This window comes from Mercenaria mercenaria, chromosome 1, assembly GCF_021730395.1.
Source record: "Mercenaria mercenaria strain notata chromosome 1, MADL_Memer_1, whole genome shotgun sequence".
NCBI lineage: Eukaryota > Metazoa > Mollusca > Bivalvia > Venerida > Veneridae > Mercenaria > Mercenaria mercenaria.
Window position 1 is genome coordinate 77311538 of NC_069361.1, and position 23130 is coordinate 77334667.

At 36.1% G+C, this 23130-nt stretch overlaps 1 protein-coding gene across 6 annotated transcripts; it reads left to right on the forward strand.

Annotated features, from left to right (window-relative positions):
* The first annotated feature begins 1634 nt into the window (after nt 1-1634).
* Nucleotides 1635-19642, forward strand: LOC123533231 (UPF0696 protein C11orf68 homolog). 6 transcript variants are annotated; one of them, XM_053551598.1, is made up of 4 exons: nt 1649-1766; nt 7189-7317; nt 17979-18120; nt 18549-19642. In XM_053551598.1, the coding sequence occupies exons 3-4, from the start codon at nt 17987-17989 to the stop codon at nt 19078-19080; spliced, it is 666 nt and encodes a 221-aa protein (XP_053407573.1). In that variant the 5' UTR covers nt 1649-1766; nt 7189-7317; nt 17979-17986; the 3' UTR covers nt 19081-19642. The 6 variants fall into 6 exon arrangements, with proteins under 6 accessions (XP_053407567.1, XP_053407573.1, XP_053407576.1 ...); XM_053551601.1 differs by lacking the exon at nt 7189-7317 and adding an exon at nt 12533-12645 and having other exon boundaries at nt 1748-1766; XM_053551592.1 differs by lacking the exon at nt 7189-7317 and having other exon boundaries at nt 1635-1766.
* The last annotated feature ends 3488 nt before the right edge of the window (nt 19643-23130 follow it).

Consider the following 23130-nt stretch of genomic DNA (forward strand, 5'->3'; position numbering starts at 1 on the left):
CCCCACCAAAAAAAACAACAAAACACAAAACAATGTCACTGTGCTAAATAAAGAAAGCTAGCATTTATGTTCAGAAAAAACAAACCAACAAACAAACAATTAATTGATAACCATTCAAGTAAATTTGTAATTTCTCCAAGGTAACAATCTTTTAATCTATCAAACTCTTGTCCTACGCTAAGAGTCTTTCAACTAACGTTTTCTTGCACACCGGTCTGGCTTTTTCGGTGATTTTACCGATGCCGGCAAAACCCATCTGGCACTCCCATGTCAGATAACTCTCTTGCCGTTAATGTCAAATTACGGTTCATGCACTGATTATGTATAATTTATATAAATTACGAAAAATTAAATACCTTGATGGTTTCCCTCCGTTCCTTATATATTTTTTTCTCGATTCAAAATGCGTTATTTACGGTAAAAACATAACGGTACGCTACTGTAAGTGGAACTTTGTTATTGTGCGTCACTACAAAAATAATTCAGAAATAATATATCTCATTTAGTAATTTGTCGCTGAATAAATCATTGCTTTGAGTCAGATGCGAAGGATGCGCCCTCGTGATATAATAATATATACGCATCTCAACGATAAACAATGATTTTATTCACGAGCAAATCACTAAATAATATATATGATATATATTATTTAGATTCTAACACGTTACCAAGGATTTTAAAGTGCATCCTTGACGGCATCCATTAAATATTTGCCCGTTTTCAATTTGTTTCTTTTCCAGTGCGCCGCTATGCCGTTTGACGCTACATGACGTAATAATTGTGACGTCTGAAAAATGAATTGTTTAAGAAATAATATATCTCATTTAGTGATTTGTCGCTGAATAAATCATTGTTTGGAGTTCAGATTCGAAGGAATTATATCACGAGGGCACAGCCCGAATGATATAATAACACGCATCTGAACGAAAAACAGTGATTTTATTCAAGAGCAAATCACTAAATGTATTATTTCAATTCTAACACGTTACCAAGAACTTTAAAGTACATCCTTGACGGCATTCATTAAATATTTGCCCGTTTTCATCTGGTTTCTTTTCCAGCGCGCCGCTTATAATAATTCACTGTTTTCAGCCTTCTTTATTTAATAGAAAAATTAATTGCATGGTGTTAGAATTTATAGCAAAACCGTGTTTGAACATTTATTTATTTATTCACGATGGGCGGTTATACGTCGGACATAATAATTTCACGAGGGCGCAGCCCAAGTGGAATTGTTTAGAACAACGTTTTTCTGCTCGAGTGTATAAATAGTTTTCAAACACGATTTTGTGATTTTAATATGTTTTTATATTGTAAAATTTAGATAAAATATGATAGAACTGTTTTTTTTTTCGCGCATGCTAGGCACCAGCTGGTAGATATTTGTTTATACACGCCAGGGCTGGAAATGGTAATAGCCCCTACTTGCGGAAGAGTCCAGTTTGAACGAAAATGATGGCGGATTATTCTCCAACTCAGTATGTATGCAAATTAATCAAGACAGCTGTGCAATGTGACATTCCGTCTTAAACATGCTATTAAGTAGCCTGAACTATTTGATAAAATTTGAAAGCGCTAGATCTATTTCTAGATGCATACAGTTTGGCTTGGCGCTAAGTATCATGTCGACGTGACGTCAGCAAGATATCGTTGTGATGATTTAAGCATTAGAATGTAACGTATTGATGGTCGGCATTTCTGCTTACGGACGTTAATTTCCAGTGCTTTGTGCATACACGCTACCATAAGAAAGAGTGCTAGAAAAAGTAAGTCTTTGTTTTTGCTTTATTTATTCCATTATTCGTAGAATACGGTATGCAAGAACAATAACAGTTACGGATATTCCTATGTGTGCAGGTTATTATTATCTCGTTATTTGTACATACTACGACAGAAATTTGTTAAGTCCCTTTAAAACCGAACGCCATTTGCAGTGTATGTTGATAGAGAAACACACGATTTGAAAACTTGTTAGACTTAAAATTGCTAAAAATCACCGACAATCTCATGCAGATTTGTAGAATATAATTTATTTGAAAATTAACTATATAAAAGCAGATTTCTTTATTGGTTCTTCAATACAAGGGCTTAACTTACCGTTCCGCTTATCAGGGTTGCAATTTTTAGCCCATCAGAGGGTGGGCTGTTCAAATCACTCTGCATCCGAAAACTACTGGACCAAACTTTGTCAGAATGATGTATTGGTACCCTGGTTGTGTCCCCTGAAAATCAGTCTGGTTCAACAATTTTTGAGTGAGTTATGGCCGTTTGTTTATTTTGATTTCTAATATAATTTTATATCCAGTGGCCCTCCATGTAGTTAATTGTTTTTATGACCTTACCTGTAGAAGGGTCATAAAGTCTGCAGACACTAATGAGATAATGATTCAAGTTGTTCATTAGTTTCCTATTACACCTCAGCAGTGGATGGACTTCACTAGTAGATTGATGATTAATCTGTGTAATTATATGTGCATTCTTAATTGCCATGATAAGAAAATAATAATAATTGCATATAACTCATTAATGGTGTCATCTCTCTTGTTTAGGTTATGGGTTTAATTATGAGTTCTAATTTAAGTAATTATATGTGCATTCTCTGTTTCCATAATAAGAAAAAAATAATAATTTCATATATAGTGGACGCAACTTGATCCCGATGGTTGACCTTTGTATTATAATACATAATGAGGCACAACCTATTATTGAAAAGGAGTGTACGTAAAACGCTTTGATGTCATCGTTGCATTCATAAATTAAAAGTTAACGTATTAGCAATTAGGAGTGACCTGTCGCTTTTATTTTTAGATTTGTATTTTCCAGACTGTTCCATTTATTAAATAAGGGATTGAAAAATATTTGACGTTTTTAAAACTATAAATACATTTCAAATAATGAACAAACTAAAATTGCATCGGTAGCTCAGTTGGTACAATTGAGGAATCTTGTTAGTGATTTAACTTTTGCGAGTAAGAGGCCGTGGGTTCGAATCCCACACTGTGCGATTTGTTTTATGATTGAATTTGTTTTATTTACATTTTCATGTTGTTTTTTTATTACAATTTATTTCATCATTTCAATTTCATTTTTTACTTCATTCGTACAATTTCAATATATTCAATACATTTCAAACACACGCGTCCAATGGAGCATCTTCACTCTTGCTGTTGGTGTAACTGTTAGTATCCTCCGAATCAGTGTCATCAGCTAATTGAGTGACCAGATTGTTAAGAGCTTTGTCAACCATGCTGAATAATTTACAATCAAGAAGATATTTGAAAAACCTATATTATATTCGAAAATAGCAAAAGGATACAATTAATGCGATTCAAATACATGTTTAACATTATCATCATTTTAAAACGTATGTTAGCAAAATATAAAATGAAAAAAAAAAGAATTATAAAATGAAAAAATAAAATGGATCTCCGTCGGAATTCGAACTCACATAAGTTAGATTCTAGAGCCATCACGCTTACCACTGCACCAATGCGTCTTATTGTCGAAGAAGACAGTCATTTAAATATCTATTATAAAAGTAAATTATAAAAAAGTAGGGTACCCCTTTACTGAAGTGGTTTATTCCAGTAACCTTTCAAATCTATTAATAAAAGCGACAGGTCACTCCTAAATGCTAGTACAGTCCATAAAATAAACAAACGTGTCTGTAAACATGGATGGATCCAAACGGAAGGGGAAGAAGCATTCTATAGAAATATTCCGATGGCAAAATACAATACATATCCGTAGCCATGAACCCATAAACCGGGCAAGTCTGTTTCATAAGTACATCAACACGGCTGACCCATTTAAACAAGCTGTAGATTTATCGTGATATAGATTTACTGCAGTGTTGTAGGTATGTTATTAGGACACGTCACGGCTGAGATAGTTTAGCTTTATTGCAAAACACAATAGGTATTAAAATTGTGTTTCCAATACATGTGTTCATTAGATAAATCCTCAATATCTATGTGAAAATAAGGGATGTGTTTTGTATGACTGCAACACTGTGAGTTACTGTAATTAGTGACAATTGACTGAAACAAGAATTCTTACGTGACTTGGAATTATAGACAAAACGACAGTAAGGTAATATATTCTTTTATTCTTTTCATTCATGAGTTGTAAGCTACAATATAGAAGACCCATCTTTTTAAAAATCAAACTGGAAGTTAGAAATAACAGAATTTTTTTAATAAGGTCATGAGTCATCATACACCTGTCAAAATCTGTCACCAGTTTTCACGAGCTGTTAAAATTGTTTTTATCTCTCCATTCTGAAAATGCATTGTTTTTGAAAGCATCTTGGTAGGACATAGAAGTGTGTAACTTACTTTACATTCCACATTAATATTTGTGCTTGAAATTGCTTTGTTGAGTTCACCGAAGTCACGTAAGAACTTCTATTGTTTTATAGTCTATTGTCTGTAATAAAGGTTACAGACCTAAATATTAAGATCTCAGAATTATTCCTTTCTTGTAGAAAAGGAAACTTTTTGGTTGAATTATAACATAACGGTGTTTGGAAAGAACTGAATATTCTTCGTTTTTTCATCATTTACCGGAAATTCAAAACGTGATACCACCTTTACCGAGTAGGAGGTGTTCATGAATTGAAAATACCCGCGCTCGTGCGAATCGTGACACCGAGAGCGCGAAGCGCTCAAGGTGTTATCGCACGGCCGCGGGTATTTTCAATTCATGAACACCAATCGAAGAGGTAAGTAACTGACTCACACATGAGTTTTTGATATTTTATCATTTTTTTCCCCAATCTGTTATCATGGCAACCAGAATTTTGCATGGATCTTTTTTGCTGATCTTTTGTGTCACATTTCTTTGAAATCTGGTAAGTGGCAGAATTTTTAATGAATTATAAAATAATTGTGTGACAATGGCAACCAGAATTCTGCATGGACTTGCATTCTTTCACAATATTTGGTAATGATTCTTGAAGTACTAATCTTATCAGAGTCACAGTCGCAGCTGGTCGAGTTTTTATGGCCAAACACATTATGTTAAAATTCGGTTAGGATTGCTTTCGAAATGAAAGGACTTGAGTGTTAACAAGGTCAAATGTTGATGTACGACGCATCGGACATGTGCACTATGCTATCACAAAAGCTGATATTTTGATCCTGACTAAAGAAATTATTTTGAATGGAATATGCTTACTGTAATAAGCTTAGTTTTTAAAATTAAATGCAGTTATTTGAAATGTGAGCTTGAAGTTTAACTGGAACGAAATATTGTCTTTGAGTGGTTTGGCACCAAGTGTTGCTGTTTAACATGTACATTTGAACTTAAAAGAACAGATGCTCTTAAGAGAATAGGAGAACACAATCAAGTAAGATATCTTGAACATGGCTGGGGGCAAGGTTGGTGCAGTTACAACTTAACATGTTGAAGGTTTGAACATTTTTTAAAAAAAGGAATGGAAATATATACATATATAATTATTATATAAATATTATATATGTTTATATTTTCTTTTTTTGAGGGGGGGGGGGGGGGGGGGGGGGATGTGAATGGGTGAGGAAACAAAAATTAATAAATATTGATGGAAAATTAAAAATGAAAAAAAAAAATAAAACTAAAAAAATGGGGGAAGTGTGTGTGTGTGGGGGTGGGGAAGCAGATGATGCATGATCGTTGGTGGGCATGACTGGGTGTAGGAACGAGGTGGGGGAATGGTACAACTTGCATGTTGATAAATATTAATGGAAGGTTTGAAAAAAAATCTAAAATGATATTTTTTGTGTGTGTTCGGGGGGGGGGGGGGGGGGGAAGAGAGGGAGTGTGACCAAGGCAAGGGGGTGACCAGGTGTGTGTGCACAACTTCACATGTTTATAAATTAAATTTTAAATGTTAATGGAAAAGAATGAAAGGAATTTAATGAAATTCTACCAAATGGTAAGTTTGTTATGTACAAATACATGTATGTGGATTTTTATACAGTTAAAGGGCAATAACTCTGAAGTTACAAAAGAAATCCAAACGAAATTGTGTGTGCACAGCCACATTATGGTGCTCTAAATTCTGTTTAAGTTTCATAATTCAAGGTCAAATATATCAAAAGTTATGATGCAGAAATTGACATTTATAGTACACTATATAGTTAACACTAGAAACTTCTCAGGACCATAACTCTGGTGTTACTTGGGCAATCTGACTGAAACTTGACGGGCCCCATAACCTCATAGTGATGGACATGTATATGAAGTTTGTTTGAAAAAATCTTAAATAAGAAATGATTTTTTTTTTTTGGGGGGGGGGGGGGGGGGGGGGGGGGGGGGGGGGGGTGTGACCAATGTAAGGAGGTGACCAGGTGTGGGTACACAACTTCACATGTTTACAATAAATGTTCATGGAAAAGAATGAAAGAAATTTAATGAAATTCTACCAATGGTAAGTTTGTTATGTACAAATATATGGATTTTTATGTAGGGATAACGCATGTTTTTTCGTGTTATAACATCTGCAGAATCCCGAGGGATTGGTTGGTACCCGAGCCCGGTAGGGCGAGGTTACCAACGATTCCCGAGAGATTCTGAAGATGTTATAACACGAAAAGAACATGCGCTAACGTTATTCTAGCATAAAACGCGTAAAAACCAGGTAAATGAATATATTGTCCCTCAACGTCATTAAATTCCATGAAATGCGCGGTGGTGTCTACGTTGTTTTTTTCAAGTTGACGTCATTTCCTTTTGAATTATCCGTTTTGGGGCCGTAATACGTTTACGCTTTGCCACGGAACGCGCATATATAAAAAGGTGTTATAACAGAACGTGAGCGCGAGAATCTCTCTGTTAACACACGTTTTCTGTCCTGTTAAAACACCCCCAAAAAGTGACAATAACAGCAGTTTTATGCTAGAATACAGTTAAAGGGCAACAACTCTGAAGTAACAAAATAAACCCGAACGAAATTGTGTGTACACAACCACATTATGGTGATCTGAATTCTGTTTAAGTTTCATAGTTCTAGGTCAAATATGTCAAAAGTAATGATGCAGAAATTGCCATATTTATAGTACACTATATAGTAAACACTAGAAACTTCTAAGGGTCATAACTCTGGTGTTACTAGGGCAATCTGACTGAAACTTGACGGGCCGCATTAACTCATAGTGATAAAGATGTATATGAAGTTTTATATAAATATTCCTAACCACTTCCTAGATATGGCTCCAGACGAACGGACGGAAGGAAGGAAGGACGAACGGACGGACAACGTCAAAACTATATCCCTCCGGCTTTCGTCGAGGGATAATAACAATTAGGAGGAGGAGAAGATAATCATTATAAAAAGTATGCATTTTTATATAATTATTATCATTATCATTATTATTATTACTTGATGCCACATTGTATTTTGTAACAGTATAATAGATACAATGTCATGTGTAAAGATTTGCACACGATGAGTGAGTGAGTGAGTTACGTTTTACGGCGAACCGACACAAAAATGTCATATTCCACACGATGATAAATGTTTGTAAGCCTAAGGCGAGGCACAGTTCGTTTACTAGGTAATGCGTGTTTACACGATTTCAGACCAAAATTTCTCTACTTACAAATTGACCTTTCTACTTTTTGATTATGTTTTGTGTTAGAGTTCACATTTTTCTTATACAAGACACGCTAAAATATGGAACCCTGAGTTAAGGTTACAAAATACAATCCTTAATGTTTACAAACATGATGTTTACAAAAACGAACTGTATATGTATGCTATGTGTATTTCTCCCTGCATACATATAGTCTGATTTGTCACAAATACTGTCTAAAATGGCATTATATAAACATTACAGTTTGAACTCGTCTAATATGTTTTTCACGTACTCAGGTATGGTATGATACCTTTGCATGTGCGCATGTATGGTAGGCCTATGTAGGTATTCAGTTTTGGTTACTCACCCGCGGAGAACAAAATAACAGATGTGTAAATGTCAATGAAATTTTGTTGAAAAAAAAAACACGAGCAGCACGAGAAAATGGAAATATAAATTTGTGTAAGTCCAGTTGTTTTAAGCTTGTCTTCAAACAGATGTTTTTATCGGGAGACTTTAGATGGGAGATAACTCATCCGGGCATGTTGGTTTGGTGTACCCATGCTACTTTTGTATACGTCATAGCAGACCTCGTGGTATCGTTCTTTCTGCGGTGGATTTCGAAGAGCCAGGTCACGTTTTTTATTTGCTCTCACAAAAAATTCATAACAATGTGACTATTATATTTACGAAATGTGCTTACGTTTATAGATAATTGCCAGAACTATTATTAGGTCATCAATGTGCAGTTGAAGCATATGTGTATTTGACATTTTAAATTAACAGTCAGTCATCGCCATACCAAATGCCAAATCTTTTAAATAATAAAGTAACGTACAGTTAATATTGTTATTTACTTGATTAGTTATAATATCTCCCGATAAATATAAATTAGTGTACTGGAAAGTTTTAATTTTAACTGATCAAATGTAAGTATACATACTGTGATACTATACTGTATAAAAACTAATTCCATATAATTATACACGGCTATCCTAAGCACCCCTTTAATATTTCTACAATGAAATAAACGATATGAATAATCAGCCTAAGGTCAACCATAGCGGTCAAGTTGCCACTACTATAACTCATTAATGGTGTCATCTCTTTTGTTTAGGGTCAAGGTCACTTATTTTAATCAAGTGACCTACTTTTTTTGTTTTTAACCTACAACATTCAAATTTGGACCACATGTATAGTTTTGAGTGGCTAGATGAACCTTGGCATGAGTTGACCTTGATCTTGACCTAGTGACCTACTATGACATTTCTGTAGCTACAGCCTTCAAATTTGGACCACATGCATAAGTTTGTGTACCGAATAAAACTTTGACATTTATATTGACCTAGTGATATACTAACATTTTTAGGTATTTTTGAAGGTACAGGCTTCGAAGTTGGACCATATGCATAGTTGTTTGTTTCCGAAATGAAATTTGACCTTGATTTTGACATAGTGACCTACTGTCACGTTTCTCAAGCTACAGCCTTAAAATTTGGACCACATGCATAGTTTTGTGTATCGAAATGAACTTTGACCTTGAGATTGACCTAGTGCCCTACTTTCATATTTCTCAGGCTACAGGCTTCAAATTTGGACCACGTGCAAAGATTTGTGTACCAAAATAAACTTTGACCTTGATATTGACCTAGTGAACTACTTTCACCATTTTGAAGGTACAGGCTTCAAATGTGGACCACATGCATAGTTTTGTGTTCCGGAATGAAATTTAGTGTTCATTTTGACCTAGAGACCTACTTTCAAATTTCTCAAGCTACAGGCTTCAAATTATGACCACATGCATAGGTTTGTGTACCGAATGAAACTTTCACATTATATTGATCTAGTGATATAATTTAACATTTTTGAAGGTACAGGCTTAAAATTTGGACCACATGCATAGTTGACCTACTTCACATTTCTCAGGCTACAGGCTTCAAATTTGGACTTGTGTACCAAAATAAACTTTGACCTTGACATTGACCTAGTGACCTTGACCTACTTTCACCATTTTGAAGGTACAGGCTACAAATGTGGACCACATGCATAGTTTTGTGTTCCGGAATGAAATTTGATATTGATTTTGACCTAGAGTAGAGACCTACTTTCACATTTCTCAAGCTACAGGCTTCAAATCTGGACCACATGCATAGGTTTGTGTACCGAATAAAACGTTGACATTGATATTGACCTAGTGATATACTTTAACATTTTTGAAGGTATAGGCTTCAAATTTGGACCATATGCATAGTTGTTTGTTTCGAAATGAAATTTGACCTTGATTTTGACTAGTAACCTACTGTCACGTTTCTCAAGCTACAGCTTAATATTTGGACCCCATGCATAGTTTTGTGTACCGAAATAAACTTTGAGATTGACCTAGTGACCTACTTTCACATTTCTCAGGCTACATGTTTCAAATTTGGACCACGTGCAAAGAATTGTGTACCAAAATAAACTTTGACTTTGACACGTACTGACCTAGTGACCCTTTTCACCATTTTGAAGGTACAGGCTTCAAATTTAGGCCACATGCATAGTTTTGTGTTCAGAACTGAAATTTGACCTTGATTTTGACCTAGTACCTACTTTCACATTTCTCAAACTAAAGCCTTCAAATTTGAAGCACATGCATAGTTTTGTTTACCGAAATGAACTTTGACTTTGAAATTGATCTAGTAACCTACTTTCACGTTTTAGCTAGTTTTGAAATTTGGAACATTCAAAAATGGCTCAATGATTTAAGGACAGCGGCTCGTAAAAAAGTTATCACTTTGTCCTGGTCCTATTCCGTGACTCTAGCTACCTCCCCTGACGGTCGGATCACAGAATCACGTGGCTATTTAAACAAAAATTCGGCGGAATCGAGGTTCTCAACCTTCCAGACATGATGTTAACATAGTGATGATTTAGAACCTAGAGATCTATCTAGCAGCACAATAAAATTTACTTTTTGTCGGGCAATTCTTAAAGATGACAAGGACATGTTAACCTTTAAATGAACTCGTTATACCACAAGGGTTATCACAGCACTTGAAAAGTCGGGGAATTGATTTTTTTTTCAGCGTCAGTGAACGTCAAGCAACTTTGATAACTTTTAGTGATAAATGAAAATCCAGAAAGTCAGGGAAAACTCAGATTCCAAATCCACGAAAGACACCGAAATCAGTAACTACGGCATTCAGTTCAGATCTAAATTAAAAATAAATAAATATTTGACCGTTACCGACCCAGTATTTTTACAGTATTTTAGTATGTTTGTGGTGCATAATGATGAAAAAATGTTGATGGAATAACGTCAGATATTCGGTCGAAAATGTGCTTCCGTGCTGTAGTCGAAAGAAATCCATGATAAATAGATCCAAATTTTCCCATTGTTTGCGCAAATTCGTGTATAATGAGTGCTTTAATCACACTTTCACTACTAGAATACATTCTGCTTGAAATGAGACGGTTTGCATGTTAGCAATTTTTGCAGATCAAAACCGGAAGTAGGTATTTATTGCGCGGACAAGAGCAAATATGCGCCATATTTAGGGTAGCAGTCCGCAACTGACTGGCATTTCACTAGGAACTTTCCAACCCCCTATATTCTTTCATTGTTTCGTTAATTTGTGATAGAACTTTCATGAAAAATAGGTGTAGGAAAAAGTGATGTTCTATAAAGATAAGTAAAGACGACCTGAAGTTGTCGTTTTTTAGCTCACCTGAGCACGAAGTGCTCAAAGGTGAGCTTTTGTGATCACCCTGTGTCCGTCGTCCGTCGTCGTCCGTCAGTCGTCCGTCCGTCGTCCGTCCGTCCGTTCGTCGTCAACAATTTGACTGTTAACACTCTAGAGGTCACAATTTTAGCCTAATCTTAATGAAACTTGGTCAGAATGTTACCCTCAAAAAAGTCTTGGACGAGTTCGATATTGGATTATCTGGGATCAAAAACTAGGTCACCAGGTCAAATCAGAGGAAAAGCTTGTTAACACCCTAGAGGTCACAATTTTGGCCCAATCTTAATGAAACTTGGTCAGAATGTTACTCTCAATGAAATCTTGGACGAGTTCGATATTGGGTTATCTGGGGTCAAAAACTAGGTCACCAGGTCAAATCAGAGAAAAAGCTTGTCAACACCCTAGAGGTCACAATTTTGGCCCAATCTTAATGAAACTTAGTCAGAATGTTTCTCTCAATGAAATCTTGGACGAATTTGATATTGGATCATCTGGGACCAAAAACGAGGTCACCAGGTCAAATCAAAGGAAAAGCTTGTTAACACTCTAGAGGTCACAATTTTGGCCCAATCTTATTGAAACTTGGTCAGAATGTTACCCTCAATAAAATCTTGGACGAGTTTGATACTGGGTTATCTGGGATAAAAAACTAGGTCACCAGGTCAAATCAAAGGAAAAGCTTATTAACACTGTAGAGGCCACATTTATGACTGTATCTTCCTGAGTCTTGGTCAGAATGTTAGTCTTGATGGTCTCAAGGTCTAGTTTGAATCTGGGTCAGGTGAGTTCAAAAACTAGGTTACTAGGTCAAATCAAAGGAAAAGCTTGTTAACACTCTAGAGGCCACATTTATGAATTTATCTTCATGAAACTTAGTCAGGATGTTAATCTTGATGATCTTTAGGTCAAGTTCGAATCTGGGTCATTTGGGGTCAAAACCTAGGTCACCGGGTCCAATCAGAGGAAAAGCTAGTTAACACTTCAGAGACCACATTTATGACCATATCTTAATGAAACTTGGTCAGAATGTTAATCTTGATGACCGTTAGGTCAATAGGTCAGGTGAGCGATACAGGGCCTTCATGGCCCTCTTGTTATATTAAACAAAGAAGGATTTGAATTACTGACCTTCAGCCTGATTTTTGAGTTGATATTTAAAGAGTGTTATGGATTAAATTGCACGTAAGTTATTATGTGCTTCTTATGTTCTGGTACAGGTAGTTTTATTTCTCGAATTCTCTGTCTTTCAAGGGGCAGGACGTGAAGTGGTTGCACACTTGGTTCAATCGAGCGAAATGGTCGCAAACTTACAAAATGGCGGATATTTACTGACATCTTCGCGTGTTCGCTTGCTTTTTTATCAGGTAAGTGTGTTTCTATGTTATTCTGAACTCTACGGGTATGTGCATGCACTAGTTCCATATCTACGTCACACTCGGTTTTGTGTTTCAGCGTCGTAGACATCGAATTCTCGAAGTTATTGAAGTTATAAAATGGTCATGTCAATCTTTCGATATTTGAAATGCGTCGTTTCTTGCCTATTTTTTCATTCTAATGATCAAACTAGCCTGTTTTGGGACCCTTAAACGCGACAAAACAACTCATTGTGAAGAACTCTATAAAAAGTTTGGTTCTGCATGTTTTCAGGGGTAGTGCTATACCCAAATAAATCTTGTTCAAGCTCTTTTTTGTTGCACACTTGCACTTCAAGCAATTTCGGACGCAAACTTTTTCTGGAAAAATAGTGTCCAATTCACGGAAAATGTTTATTGCGCAACTCGTGGTACATTTTTTTTCTGTTTATGTTTTGCGAAAGGGTCGTCAGAACGAGGCTATGAATAGGTCGTTCTCATATCCTATGCGTATATAGCGTAATAGATTTACTTTAGTCAGATTGCTAATAAATCTGTTTTGCTTTGTTATCCCCTTGTTAAGTCTCCTTTATTAAGTCTAGTCACGTGATCAAGATACATAACGTGTTCAGAAAAAAAAACAACTCATGGGCTGAGTGCGAAACTATTGTAACTGTAGATGAATAAAGAACAAGATACAATAGTTTCGGGCTCAGCCCTCGAACATTTTTGTTTTGTTTTGTTTGGTGTTGTTTTGTTTCTTGTGGCAATTATTGTATGCGTATCTCTGAAACATTTGGAATACATTAACTTCATTAGTTAAAAATACAGTTTTCTTTTCATAAAAACATAAGCAGAACATCTACTTTTGATAGAAAAAGAAACAACACATATTTATAAATCACCAGTGATGTAATAACATAAATGCATACATTATACTACATTGCCATGATACATGTACAAAAGCATATATCAGTCTGAAGATATAATCATGATGTAAAACGTTTTGAGTTCATTAGAAGAGACTAAAGTACAATTATTGCTGCTTATTCGCCTGCACACTCTTGTGACCCATAATTGAGTCGATGCTGCACGATCACAATACGGACAGGAAACAAGATGCATGCAAAATACTTCTTTACGGACATGCAACATAGTTCATATTTTGTTTTTGAAACATGCATCGTCAACTTTAATTATAAGACATATGTACATACGTATAGCAAAATAATGAATACATGAATACCAACACTTAAACACATGAACGTTTTAAAATTAGAAATTTTCAGGAGAGCAGAACTGAGATACAATGTTTTAACTGTTGTCACCAAAGTTTCAGTGTAACATCTGCAGTTCCCATCACTTTATCACGTGCTTAACTTCGTCGTTTCTGATTGGATAATTGAATAGTTATCAAACAGAAGGAAGAAGTACCGCAAGACAAAACTCAAGCGGAGCGAAGTACCCGTATGCTGTCGCGTGTTTCGTTTGGAAATCTTAATTGGTATCCAAAAAGATATAATCTTGAACACATTAAAGTAACTTCGATTAAGGCAAAATTGAACACAGTATTTGTTTAGTTGTTTGTTTTGCGATTAACGCCGTTTTTCAACAGTATTTCAGTCAATATTATTATTGTAACGGCGAGCAGTTAACCTAATCAGTGTTCCTGAATCTGTACCAGTACAAACCTGTTCTCCGAAAGTAACTGCCAACTTCTCCACATGAATTATCAGAGGTGGAGGACGAATGATTTCAGACACAATATCTTCTATCAAATCGTCACGGAGAACATGCGTCCCGCCCGGGGATCGAACTCGCGACCCCGCGATCTGTGACCAACGCTCTCCCTACTGAGCTAAGCGGGCGGGCTTGAATACAGTAGAACTGGCATTTAAACCTGTGGTAGCAATCAACAGAAGATATCATCTGGTTGTTCATTTCAAGGGAACATTGATTTGATCACAGCCGAACATTTAAGAAATAATTTATAGCAAAACAGTGCCTTATCACTATTATATACGATGGGCGGTTATACCGTGGGCGTATTAATTTCACGAGGGCACAGCCACTCGAGTGTATAAAAAGTGATAAAGCACCGTTTTCCTATAAATTATTTCGATTCTAATATGTTCTATATTGTACAATTTACATAAAATACATGTATGATGGCACTGTTCCTTTGCGTAAGCATGGCGCCAACAGTAGGTCTTTGTTCATACACGCCAAAACCGGAAACGGTAATACGTCTTGCGGCAGCGTTCAGTTCGGGCAAAAATTATTGCGAATTATTCAGCAAAGCGAATAGCTAACTAAATATGTGGGACATTGTGTGATGGGACATTTCTTAAAATAATGTTAAGTAAAATATTTCATAAAATTTGAAAGCTTTATTTCTTGATGCGTATATTGCGCTAAATATCATTATAACGTGACGTCAACATACGTCAACATAATATCGTTGTGGTGATTAAAACATTGTTAGTCATATTAGAATTGCTAATAATTGTTTATAGACGTTATTAACTGTACGAGGGGTGTTCCAAAAATAATGTCATTTGTGTTTTGTTTCGCGGAAATCGTGTCATGTGTACACAAAACCACCTCTTGTCGAAAGAATGATCACTGAATCGTAACATAGGTAAATATCTCGCTCACACGTTCGCTGACCTTGGTACAGTGTACATTGCTTTATAGTGTATTCATTACACTTTACACAAAATGACTGGGAAAAGAGCTGAAAATGTGCTGCAACAACTACGTCGAAAGGTAACATCGAAAAAATCCGCAATTTGCTAAAAAAGGATGCCCGATCCACCGTAAGGCAATTGGCCCGAATGACAAACTTGTCGTTAGCACGAGCTCATGGAATTTTGAAGAAACACCTAAAATTTAGAATAATAAATGCAAGATGGATAACCCATTTGTTAACAGATGAACAAAAGAGGACCCGTGTAACAATAGCAAAAAAACCAGCTTCTGAACATGTACCCAAAGTACAGCAAAAAGGTTTTTGATAATATAGTTACTTGTGATGAAACCTGGGTTTATTATTTTGAACCAAAGCGGACGTATTCCAACCGAATTTGGGTCACCAAAAATGCGAGACGCCCAAGTATTGCCAAACGAATACGAACAGTGAAGAAGGTTTTGTATGTATTTTTTTCACTCATAAGGGTCCAATCATTCAAATTCCGGTACCAAAAGGCAGTACGGTCACAGGAAAATTCTATAAAAAAGTTGCTCTAAGAAAAATGAAGAACTACTACAAAAGCCGCCGCCCCAAAACAGGACATAAGTACCTCCGACTTTTGCATGATAATGCACCTGCTCACAAGGCACGCATTGTGACCGAGATTTTGGAGTCAGAGAAGGTTACCGTCCTTCCACACCCTCCGTTTTTGCCAGACCTGGCCCCCTGCGACTTTTTTTCTGTTTCCCAAACTTAAATATCATCTGTCTGGAAAGAGATACAAATCGAGAAATGCCCTTGGATCTGCTGTTTATCAGTATCTGATTGGTGTTCCCATAGAAGAGTATGAACAATGCTTCCAAAAGAGGATTGACCGGCTCAAAAGGTGTATTCAGGCTGACGGAGAGTATTTTGAAGGGCAGAGCAGGTTAAAATGATTAGAACATTTGCAGTATAGGAGAACCGATGCAAGTGACATTACTTTTGGAACACCCCTCGTATACAGTTTACTTTGTGAGTTCGCTCAACATCTTCGAAATACCAAGTCTAAGTGATGGTAAAATTCTAGGCTCGTCCACTTTATAATGAGACCTAACTGGCTGAACTCCTCTGGGCACATCATTTAATTTTCGTAACGTTCCAAATTTAAGTAGACTTCCTCTCCTTTTATCAAACTCATGATCTCTGCAATAAAAAAGAAACACTGGTAATTGTGCAATATATTGCGATGTAACGCAAAATTTATATAATATAAGGAACTGAACAAATAACATTATACACTGTTGCGTTTGACGCTTTTTTTTTTTTTTTGGTTTCTTTTAGTAACAAATAAAGTGAGCCACGCCACGAGAAAACCGACACTATAGCTTTGCGACCAGCATGGATAAGACCAACCAGCGCGTCTGCACAGCGTGGGAAGGACCCATGCTGATCGCTTACGGTTTTTCTAATTGCAATAGTATTTAAAAGCGAACAGCATGGATCCTGATCAGACTGCGCCGATGCTGGTTTTCTCAAGGCACTGCTCAAATATATTTCGCAAGTAAACGGCATTTTAATGTTTCGTCCTGCAGCAATTCTTAACATACGTCTTCTATATTTTTGAACTTTAGGTTGCCAACATTGTTGTGCTACAGAATAGGCTAAAACCCGCCCGCTTTGCTTATTAGGGAGATCGCAGATCTACTAGTCGCGGAGTATGAGTTATGTCCCTGGGACGGGCGTCTTTTCTCTGTGACGATTTGATAGACATTGGGCCGTATGACGATGTAAAATCTTAAAATATAAACAGGAAAAAATGTACCACGAGTTGCGCAATAAACATTTTCCGTGAATTGGACACTATTTTTCCAGAAAAAGTTTGCGTCCGAAATTGCTTGAAGTGCAAGTGTGCAACAAAAAAGAGCTTGAACAAGATTTATTTGGGTATAGCACTACCCCTGAAAACATGCAGAACCAAACTTTTTATAGAGTTCTTCACAATGAGTTGTTTTGTCGCGTTTAAGGGTCCCAAAACAGGCTAGTTTGATCATTAGAATGAAAAAATAGGCAAGAAACGACGCATTTCAAATATCGAAAGATTGACATGACCATTTTATAACTTCAATAACTTCGAGAATTCGATGTCTACGACGCTGAAACACAAAACCGAGTGTGACGTAGATATGGAACTAGTGCATGCACATACCCGTAGAGTTCAGAATAACATAGAAACACACTTACCTGATAAAAAAGCAAGCGAACACGCGAAGATGTCAGTAAATATCCGCCATTTTGTAAGTTTGCGACCATTTCGCTCGCTTGAACCAAGTGTGCAACCACTTCACGTCCTGCCCCTTGTCTTTGTTTTTCATGATTTAACACAAAGATAAATGTTACATTACAGCCACGTCAGTAAGTATTTTTCATACCAGCTTTGTCTTCAGTACCGTAAACATTCATTTTCAATGATAATACATTTCAGATTATTAGATTATTTTAACTTACAAAAAAGACTGGATCAGTTGAAAAGGCGGATTGACGGCTTAAATGGAGGAGGCCGAAATATTACGGTAGTTAAAGATCGCTGAAAATCAGAATTAGTAAGGAAAAGGTCAGGTAATAGTCTATTTTCCCCTTCTTGTGGCAATACTGAATTTATTTTCATTTTTAGAATTCATAATGGCCACAAGGAAGTTTGATCCATATAATGATCCTGACCCGGATGAAATGGAGTGGGTAATTTATGAGAAAGGAATCACTAAAACACCGTTTGAGACGTGGTTATGGAAGAACTTACCTTCGCGCGTGAGAAAGTTTGTAAATTTTATTTTATATTAAATCTTAAAAAGTGTATAAATCATCTCGCTCGTCAGTCCGTTATTTTAGATCAGGATATAGAAATCTAGCCATTTAATGATCAGTAAAGAGCAGAACTTATTGTCGAAAATGCTATGAACAAAGGTCTATCTTAGTTTTGTTGTCGCTAATTATGATGTTTCAGTACTGTTGCTAGATTTTGAAAAAAAAACAGCAATAGCTCCACTCGATTTTTTATCTATGGGGCTTTATTATATAACATAAAAATATCAAAACTGCTGCCTAGCTTCCACACACAACATCGTAATCAATGTTTTTGGTTCTTAAATCTAGGCTTGTATTAAATATTTTGGTGGATATCATATGATCATAACCATTTAATTGCTCAAGAATCGATAACTATATAATAACTTTTCATACGCAGAGACGAAGGCTATGGCTGGGTGTGTGTAAGCAACGGGTCGGAAAAACGGACCGCCTATGAAGAAGAAGAGGACTTTGATGGATTGTTTGACAGTTGGGAGGAACATCTTGAAGCGGAAAGGCCTGTAAACTACGAAATAATCAAGGATCTTGCCTTAAAACATAGAATATTGTGTGGAAAATGGATACTGTTTACAGATCAAGGTGGCAAAGTAGATCATCTGTGGTCCGTTATAGCATCATCTGTTGTAGCAGACGACATTCCTTGTTTTTCAGCGAAAGTGAGCACATTCGAGGACGACGTGAATCACGTGATCTGTATTTATAACTCTGATTTCACGGACAAGAACGAGGTTTTAGAATCTGAGGAAGCGATACGGAATATGGGTTTAAAAGGCAGGCTTCAGTACAAACCGGACATTTATACACATCTTTTTATCTACGCGAAAAATGAATGGAAGCTTAAACCGTTTACTATGACAAGCCAGTACAATCTGCTCACTAAATCCTCAATAATTAAAAGCTACGTGTAAATTGTTTAAATACCAATTTCCGTTGAAAGGGGTCAGACTTATACTGAAGTACTAGGCAGTGTTATGAAAAAAGAAAAGAAATGTAAAGCGTAGTTCAGACGCTAGTTTATGTACAGTTTACTAAATTGTATATAAATTGTGATGCTTATGAGATATGTTAAGTATGAACAATAAGTAAACCGTATCCCTGTCGACGTAACAAACATGTTTATTTGTATAAACCTAAGGAGTCTTAAATTCTACCAGTAAGATTCCAGACGTCTATCTTAAAAAAAGCTATTTTTTATATAGATGGTACTTTTTGATAAGATAGACGTCTGATATTTCAGACTTCTGTACTATTTATAAACAGCACTGTTTTAGAATAAAGTACTGCACACTATTACATGTATTGGTGATGTAATGCATAAAAACCTGGAAGCTTTTTTTAGACAAAATTCATTGCTAGAGCAGTTGTTCATGTGCATTGAGTTTATACACTATGTTTCAATCAATATCAAAGAGAAAAAGTATTAAAGTGAAATATGATTATAGTACATCTTCAAATAATATTGAATAATGATTTTTATGTTGAATATTTTTCTATCTCAAGTCTAAAGCAAGTGGTCCATCCACTACCATTTTCTTTTCGTGTCATTTCCCTTTCCATTGCCTTTATAACTATGAATGTCGATGTACGAGAAAGGAAAGGCAATTAGCGGTGTCTAGCGTCAAACAAATAATTCTAGATGAAATTGGAGAGGGAAAAGAGTGGAGTTATTACATGTACACAAGAACGGTCACGTCGATCCAACAGTAAACGAAAGCATTTGGCATCTGATTGAAAAAATCTGTATGGCATAAAGATTCTCCCATTTACACTTTTAACATAGTAAATAGTTATAAAAGGGAAAAAACAAAATGTGAATAGAAATATTTTTAACCAAGTCACATGCAGGACTCGAACCTCAGCATGTCTTTTCAATTTATTTAATGATAAAGTCTAAAAAAAAAAAGATAAAGCACCTCTTGGGTCCTAAGTAGGGGATTATCCGCTGTCCTTTATATATTGAAGATAATTTCTCAAACGTTTAGCTATATATATGAGAAATTTTGTCCGAGTGGTTAGCGTTCTCGCCTTTGAATCAAGCTATCCGGGTTCGATTCTGCTGTGGTGACTGCGTTTTTTTTTGTAGAATTTCTTCTTTCTTTTAACATTGCTCGCGTTTTACCTTAAAGCTAAGGATAGCAATTCAAACGTTCAGAGTTAATTTACACTTACTTGAATGGGCACAATGGAATAATCATTGCTCGACATGAGCAGACGGAGGCAAAATGACGTTTAATTTTGTCAACGCATACATGAAATCCTAAACTCATCCTAAACTCGTCCTAAACAACTCACAGGTAACAAGAATATCTCAGATGCCCATCACAAACGAAAAAAAAAACAACAAAAAAAACCAGAAGGAGCTAAAAAGCAACTCTATATAACTTTTAGCCAGGACTCCCTGTATTCTGTTTACTTTATTTATCGGGCAGGACGTTTTTCCAAGATCATGCATATTTCAACATAAAGCAAAAGGAACGTGACATAACATAATTATTTCCCTATAAATATAGTCTTCTTTATTCTACATAAACTCGAGTATCTTGCAATGGCTGCAGCACACCGCAGGATTCATGTTCAAATATCTGCTAAAGAAAATCGTCAGTGCTGAGGAAAAATCAAAAGAAAACTTGGGATCATTCTTGATCAGGTAAAAAGTGAGACCCTAAATTGTAGCGCGGGAGTATGACCTAAGTTTCCATGAAAGATTCTGTAGTGTTATTATTTCGTGCAGAAAATGTTAAGTAAATGTCAAGCATAGATCTTTCATGCGAATTCAGCTAATAAAAGGCAATGATATTAAGGAAAATAGCGCTGCAGAGCGAAAAAGACTGAGAACTATTTGAATCCGCCACTATGCGACTACCATTTTCTTTTCGTGCCATTTCCCTATCCAGTGCCTGTATTCCTATGAGTGTCAATGTACGAGAAAGGAAAAGCAATTAGCGGTGTCTATATAGCGTCCAATAAATATATGTAGATGAAATTGAAGAGGGAATAGAATGGAGTTATTAAAAGTACACAAGAATGGCCACGTCGATTCGACAGTAAATGAAAGTATTTGGCATCTGATTGAAAAAAAAAAGAACTGTATTACTTAAAGATTCTGCCATTTATACTCTCATCTTAGTATATAGTTATAAAATGGAAATGTGAACAAAAATTGCGCTCAAGTCACATGCAGGAATCGAACCGGCGCAGCATGTCTGTTCATTTTATGTAATGATCAAGTCTAAAGCAAGTGGTCTATCCATTGCACCAACTTGGGTCCTAAGTAGGGGATTATCCGCTGTCCTTCATATATTGAAACTTTTGACAACTGGATAATTGCTCAAACGTGTAGCTATATATATTGGAAATTTTGTCCAGGCGAGATCTATAGATAGAATGGGCTCCGTAGCCGAGTGGTTAGTGTTTTTGCCTATAAATCAAGCGATCCGGGTTCGATTCTGCTGTTGTGACTGATTTTTTTTTTCAAGATTTTTTCTTTCTTTTAACAGTGTTCGCGTTTTACCTTAAAGCTAAACAATTCAAAGTTCAGAGCTAATTTACACTTATTTGAACGGGCAAAATGGAATAATCTTTGCTCGACGGGGACGCTGGAGTTGTGCTTATAATATACTACCCACCGCTCAAAAGCAGTGAATAGCTTTTCGAAAGGGCCTTCATCTTGAAGGTAAAGGACGGAACCAAGCAATAAACTATTGCTAAAGTGAGTAGACGGAGGCAAAATGACGTCTAATTTTGTCAACGCATACATGAAATCCTAAACTCACTCTAAACAACTCACAGGTGACAAGAATATCTCAGATGCCCATCACAAACGAAAAAAAAAAAAAAAAAAAACAAAAAACCAGAAGGAGCTAAAAAGCAACTCTATATAACTATGAGCCTGGACTCCCTGTATTCTGTTTACTTTATTTATCGGGCAGGACGTTTTTCCAAGATCATGCATATTTCTACATAAAGCAAAAGGAACGTGACATAACATGATTATTTCCCCTTAAATATTGTCTTCTTTATTCTACATAAACTCGAGTATCTTGCAATGGCTGCAGCACACCGCAGGATTCATGTTCAAATATCTGCTAAAGAAAATCGTCAGTGCTGAGGAAAAATCAAAAGAAAACTTGGGATCATTCTTGATCAGGTAAAAAGTGAGACCCTAAATTGTAGCGCGGGAGTATGACCTAAGTTTCCATGAAAGATTCTGTAGTGTTATTATTTCGTGCAGAAAATGTTAAGTAAATGTCAAGCATAGATCTTTCATGCGAATTCAGCTAATAAAAGGCAATGATATTAAGGAAAATAGCGCTGCAGAGCGAAAAAGACTGAGAACTATTTGAATCCGCCACTATGCGACTACCATTTTCTTTTCGTGCCATTTCCCTATCCGGTGCCTGTAATCCTATGAGTGTCAATGTACGAGAAAGGAAAAGCAATTAGCGGTGTCTATATAGCGTCCAATAAATATATGTAGATGAAATTGAAGAGGGAATAGAATGGAGTTATTAAAAGTACACAAGAATGGCCACGTCGATTCGACAGTAAATGAAAGTATTTGGCATCTGATTGAAAAAAAAAGAACTGTATTACTTAAAGATTCTGCCATTTATACTCTCATCTTAGTATATAGTTATAAAATGGAAATGTGAACAAAAATTGCGCTCAAGTCACATGCAGGAATCGAACCGGCGCAGCATGTCTGTTCATTTTATGTAATGATCAAGTCTAAAGCAAGTGGTCTATCCATTGCACCAACTTGGGTCCTAAGTAGGGGATTATCCGCTGTCCTTCATATATTGAAACTTTTGACAACTGGATAATTGCTCAAACGTGTAGCTATATATATTGGAAATTTTGTCCAGGCGAGATCTATAGATAGAATGGGCTCCGTAGCCGAGTGGTTAGTGTTTTTGCCTATAAATCAAGCGATCCGGGTTCGATTCTGCTGTTGTGAC

Bases quoted from the DNA above. Each gene is read 5' to 3' on its own strand.
- LOC123533231 (XM_053551580.1), top strand. From the start codon at position 8,080: ATGGGAGATAACTCATCCGGGCATGTTGGTTTGGTGTACCCATGCTAC. The intron at 8,192-17,978 runs GTCACGTTTTTT...TTTCATTTTTAG, and splicing joins GGTGGATTTCGAAGAGCCAG to AATTCATAATGGCCACAAGG. The intron at 18,121-18,548 runs GTTTGTAAATTT...TTTCATACGCAG, and splicing joins TTACCTTCGCGCGTGAGAAA to AGACGAAGGCTATGGCTGGG.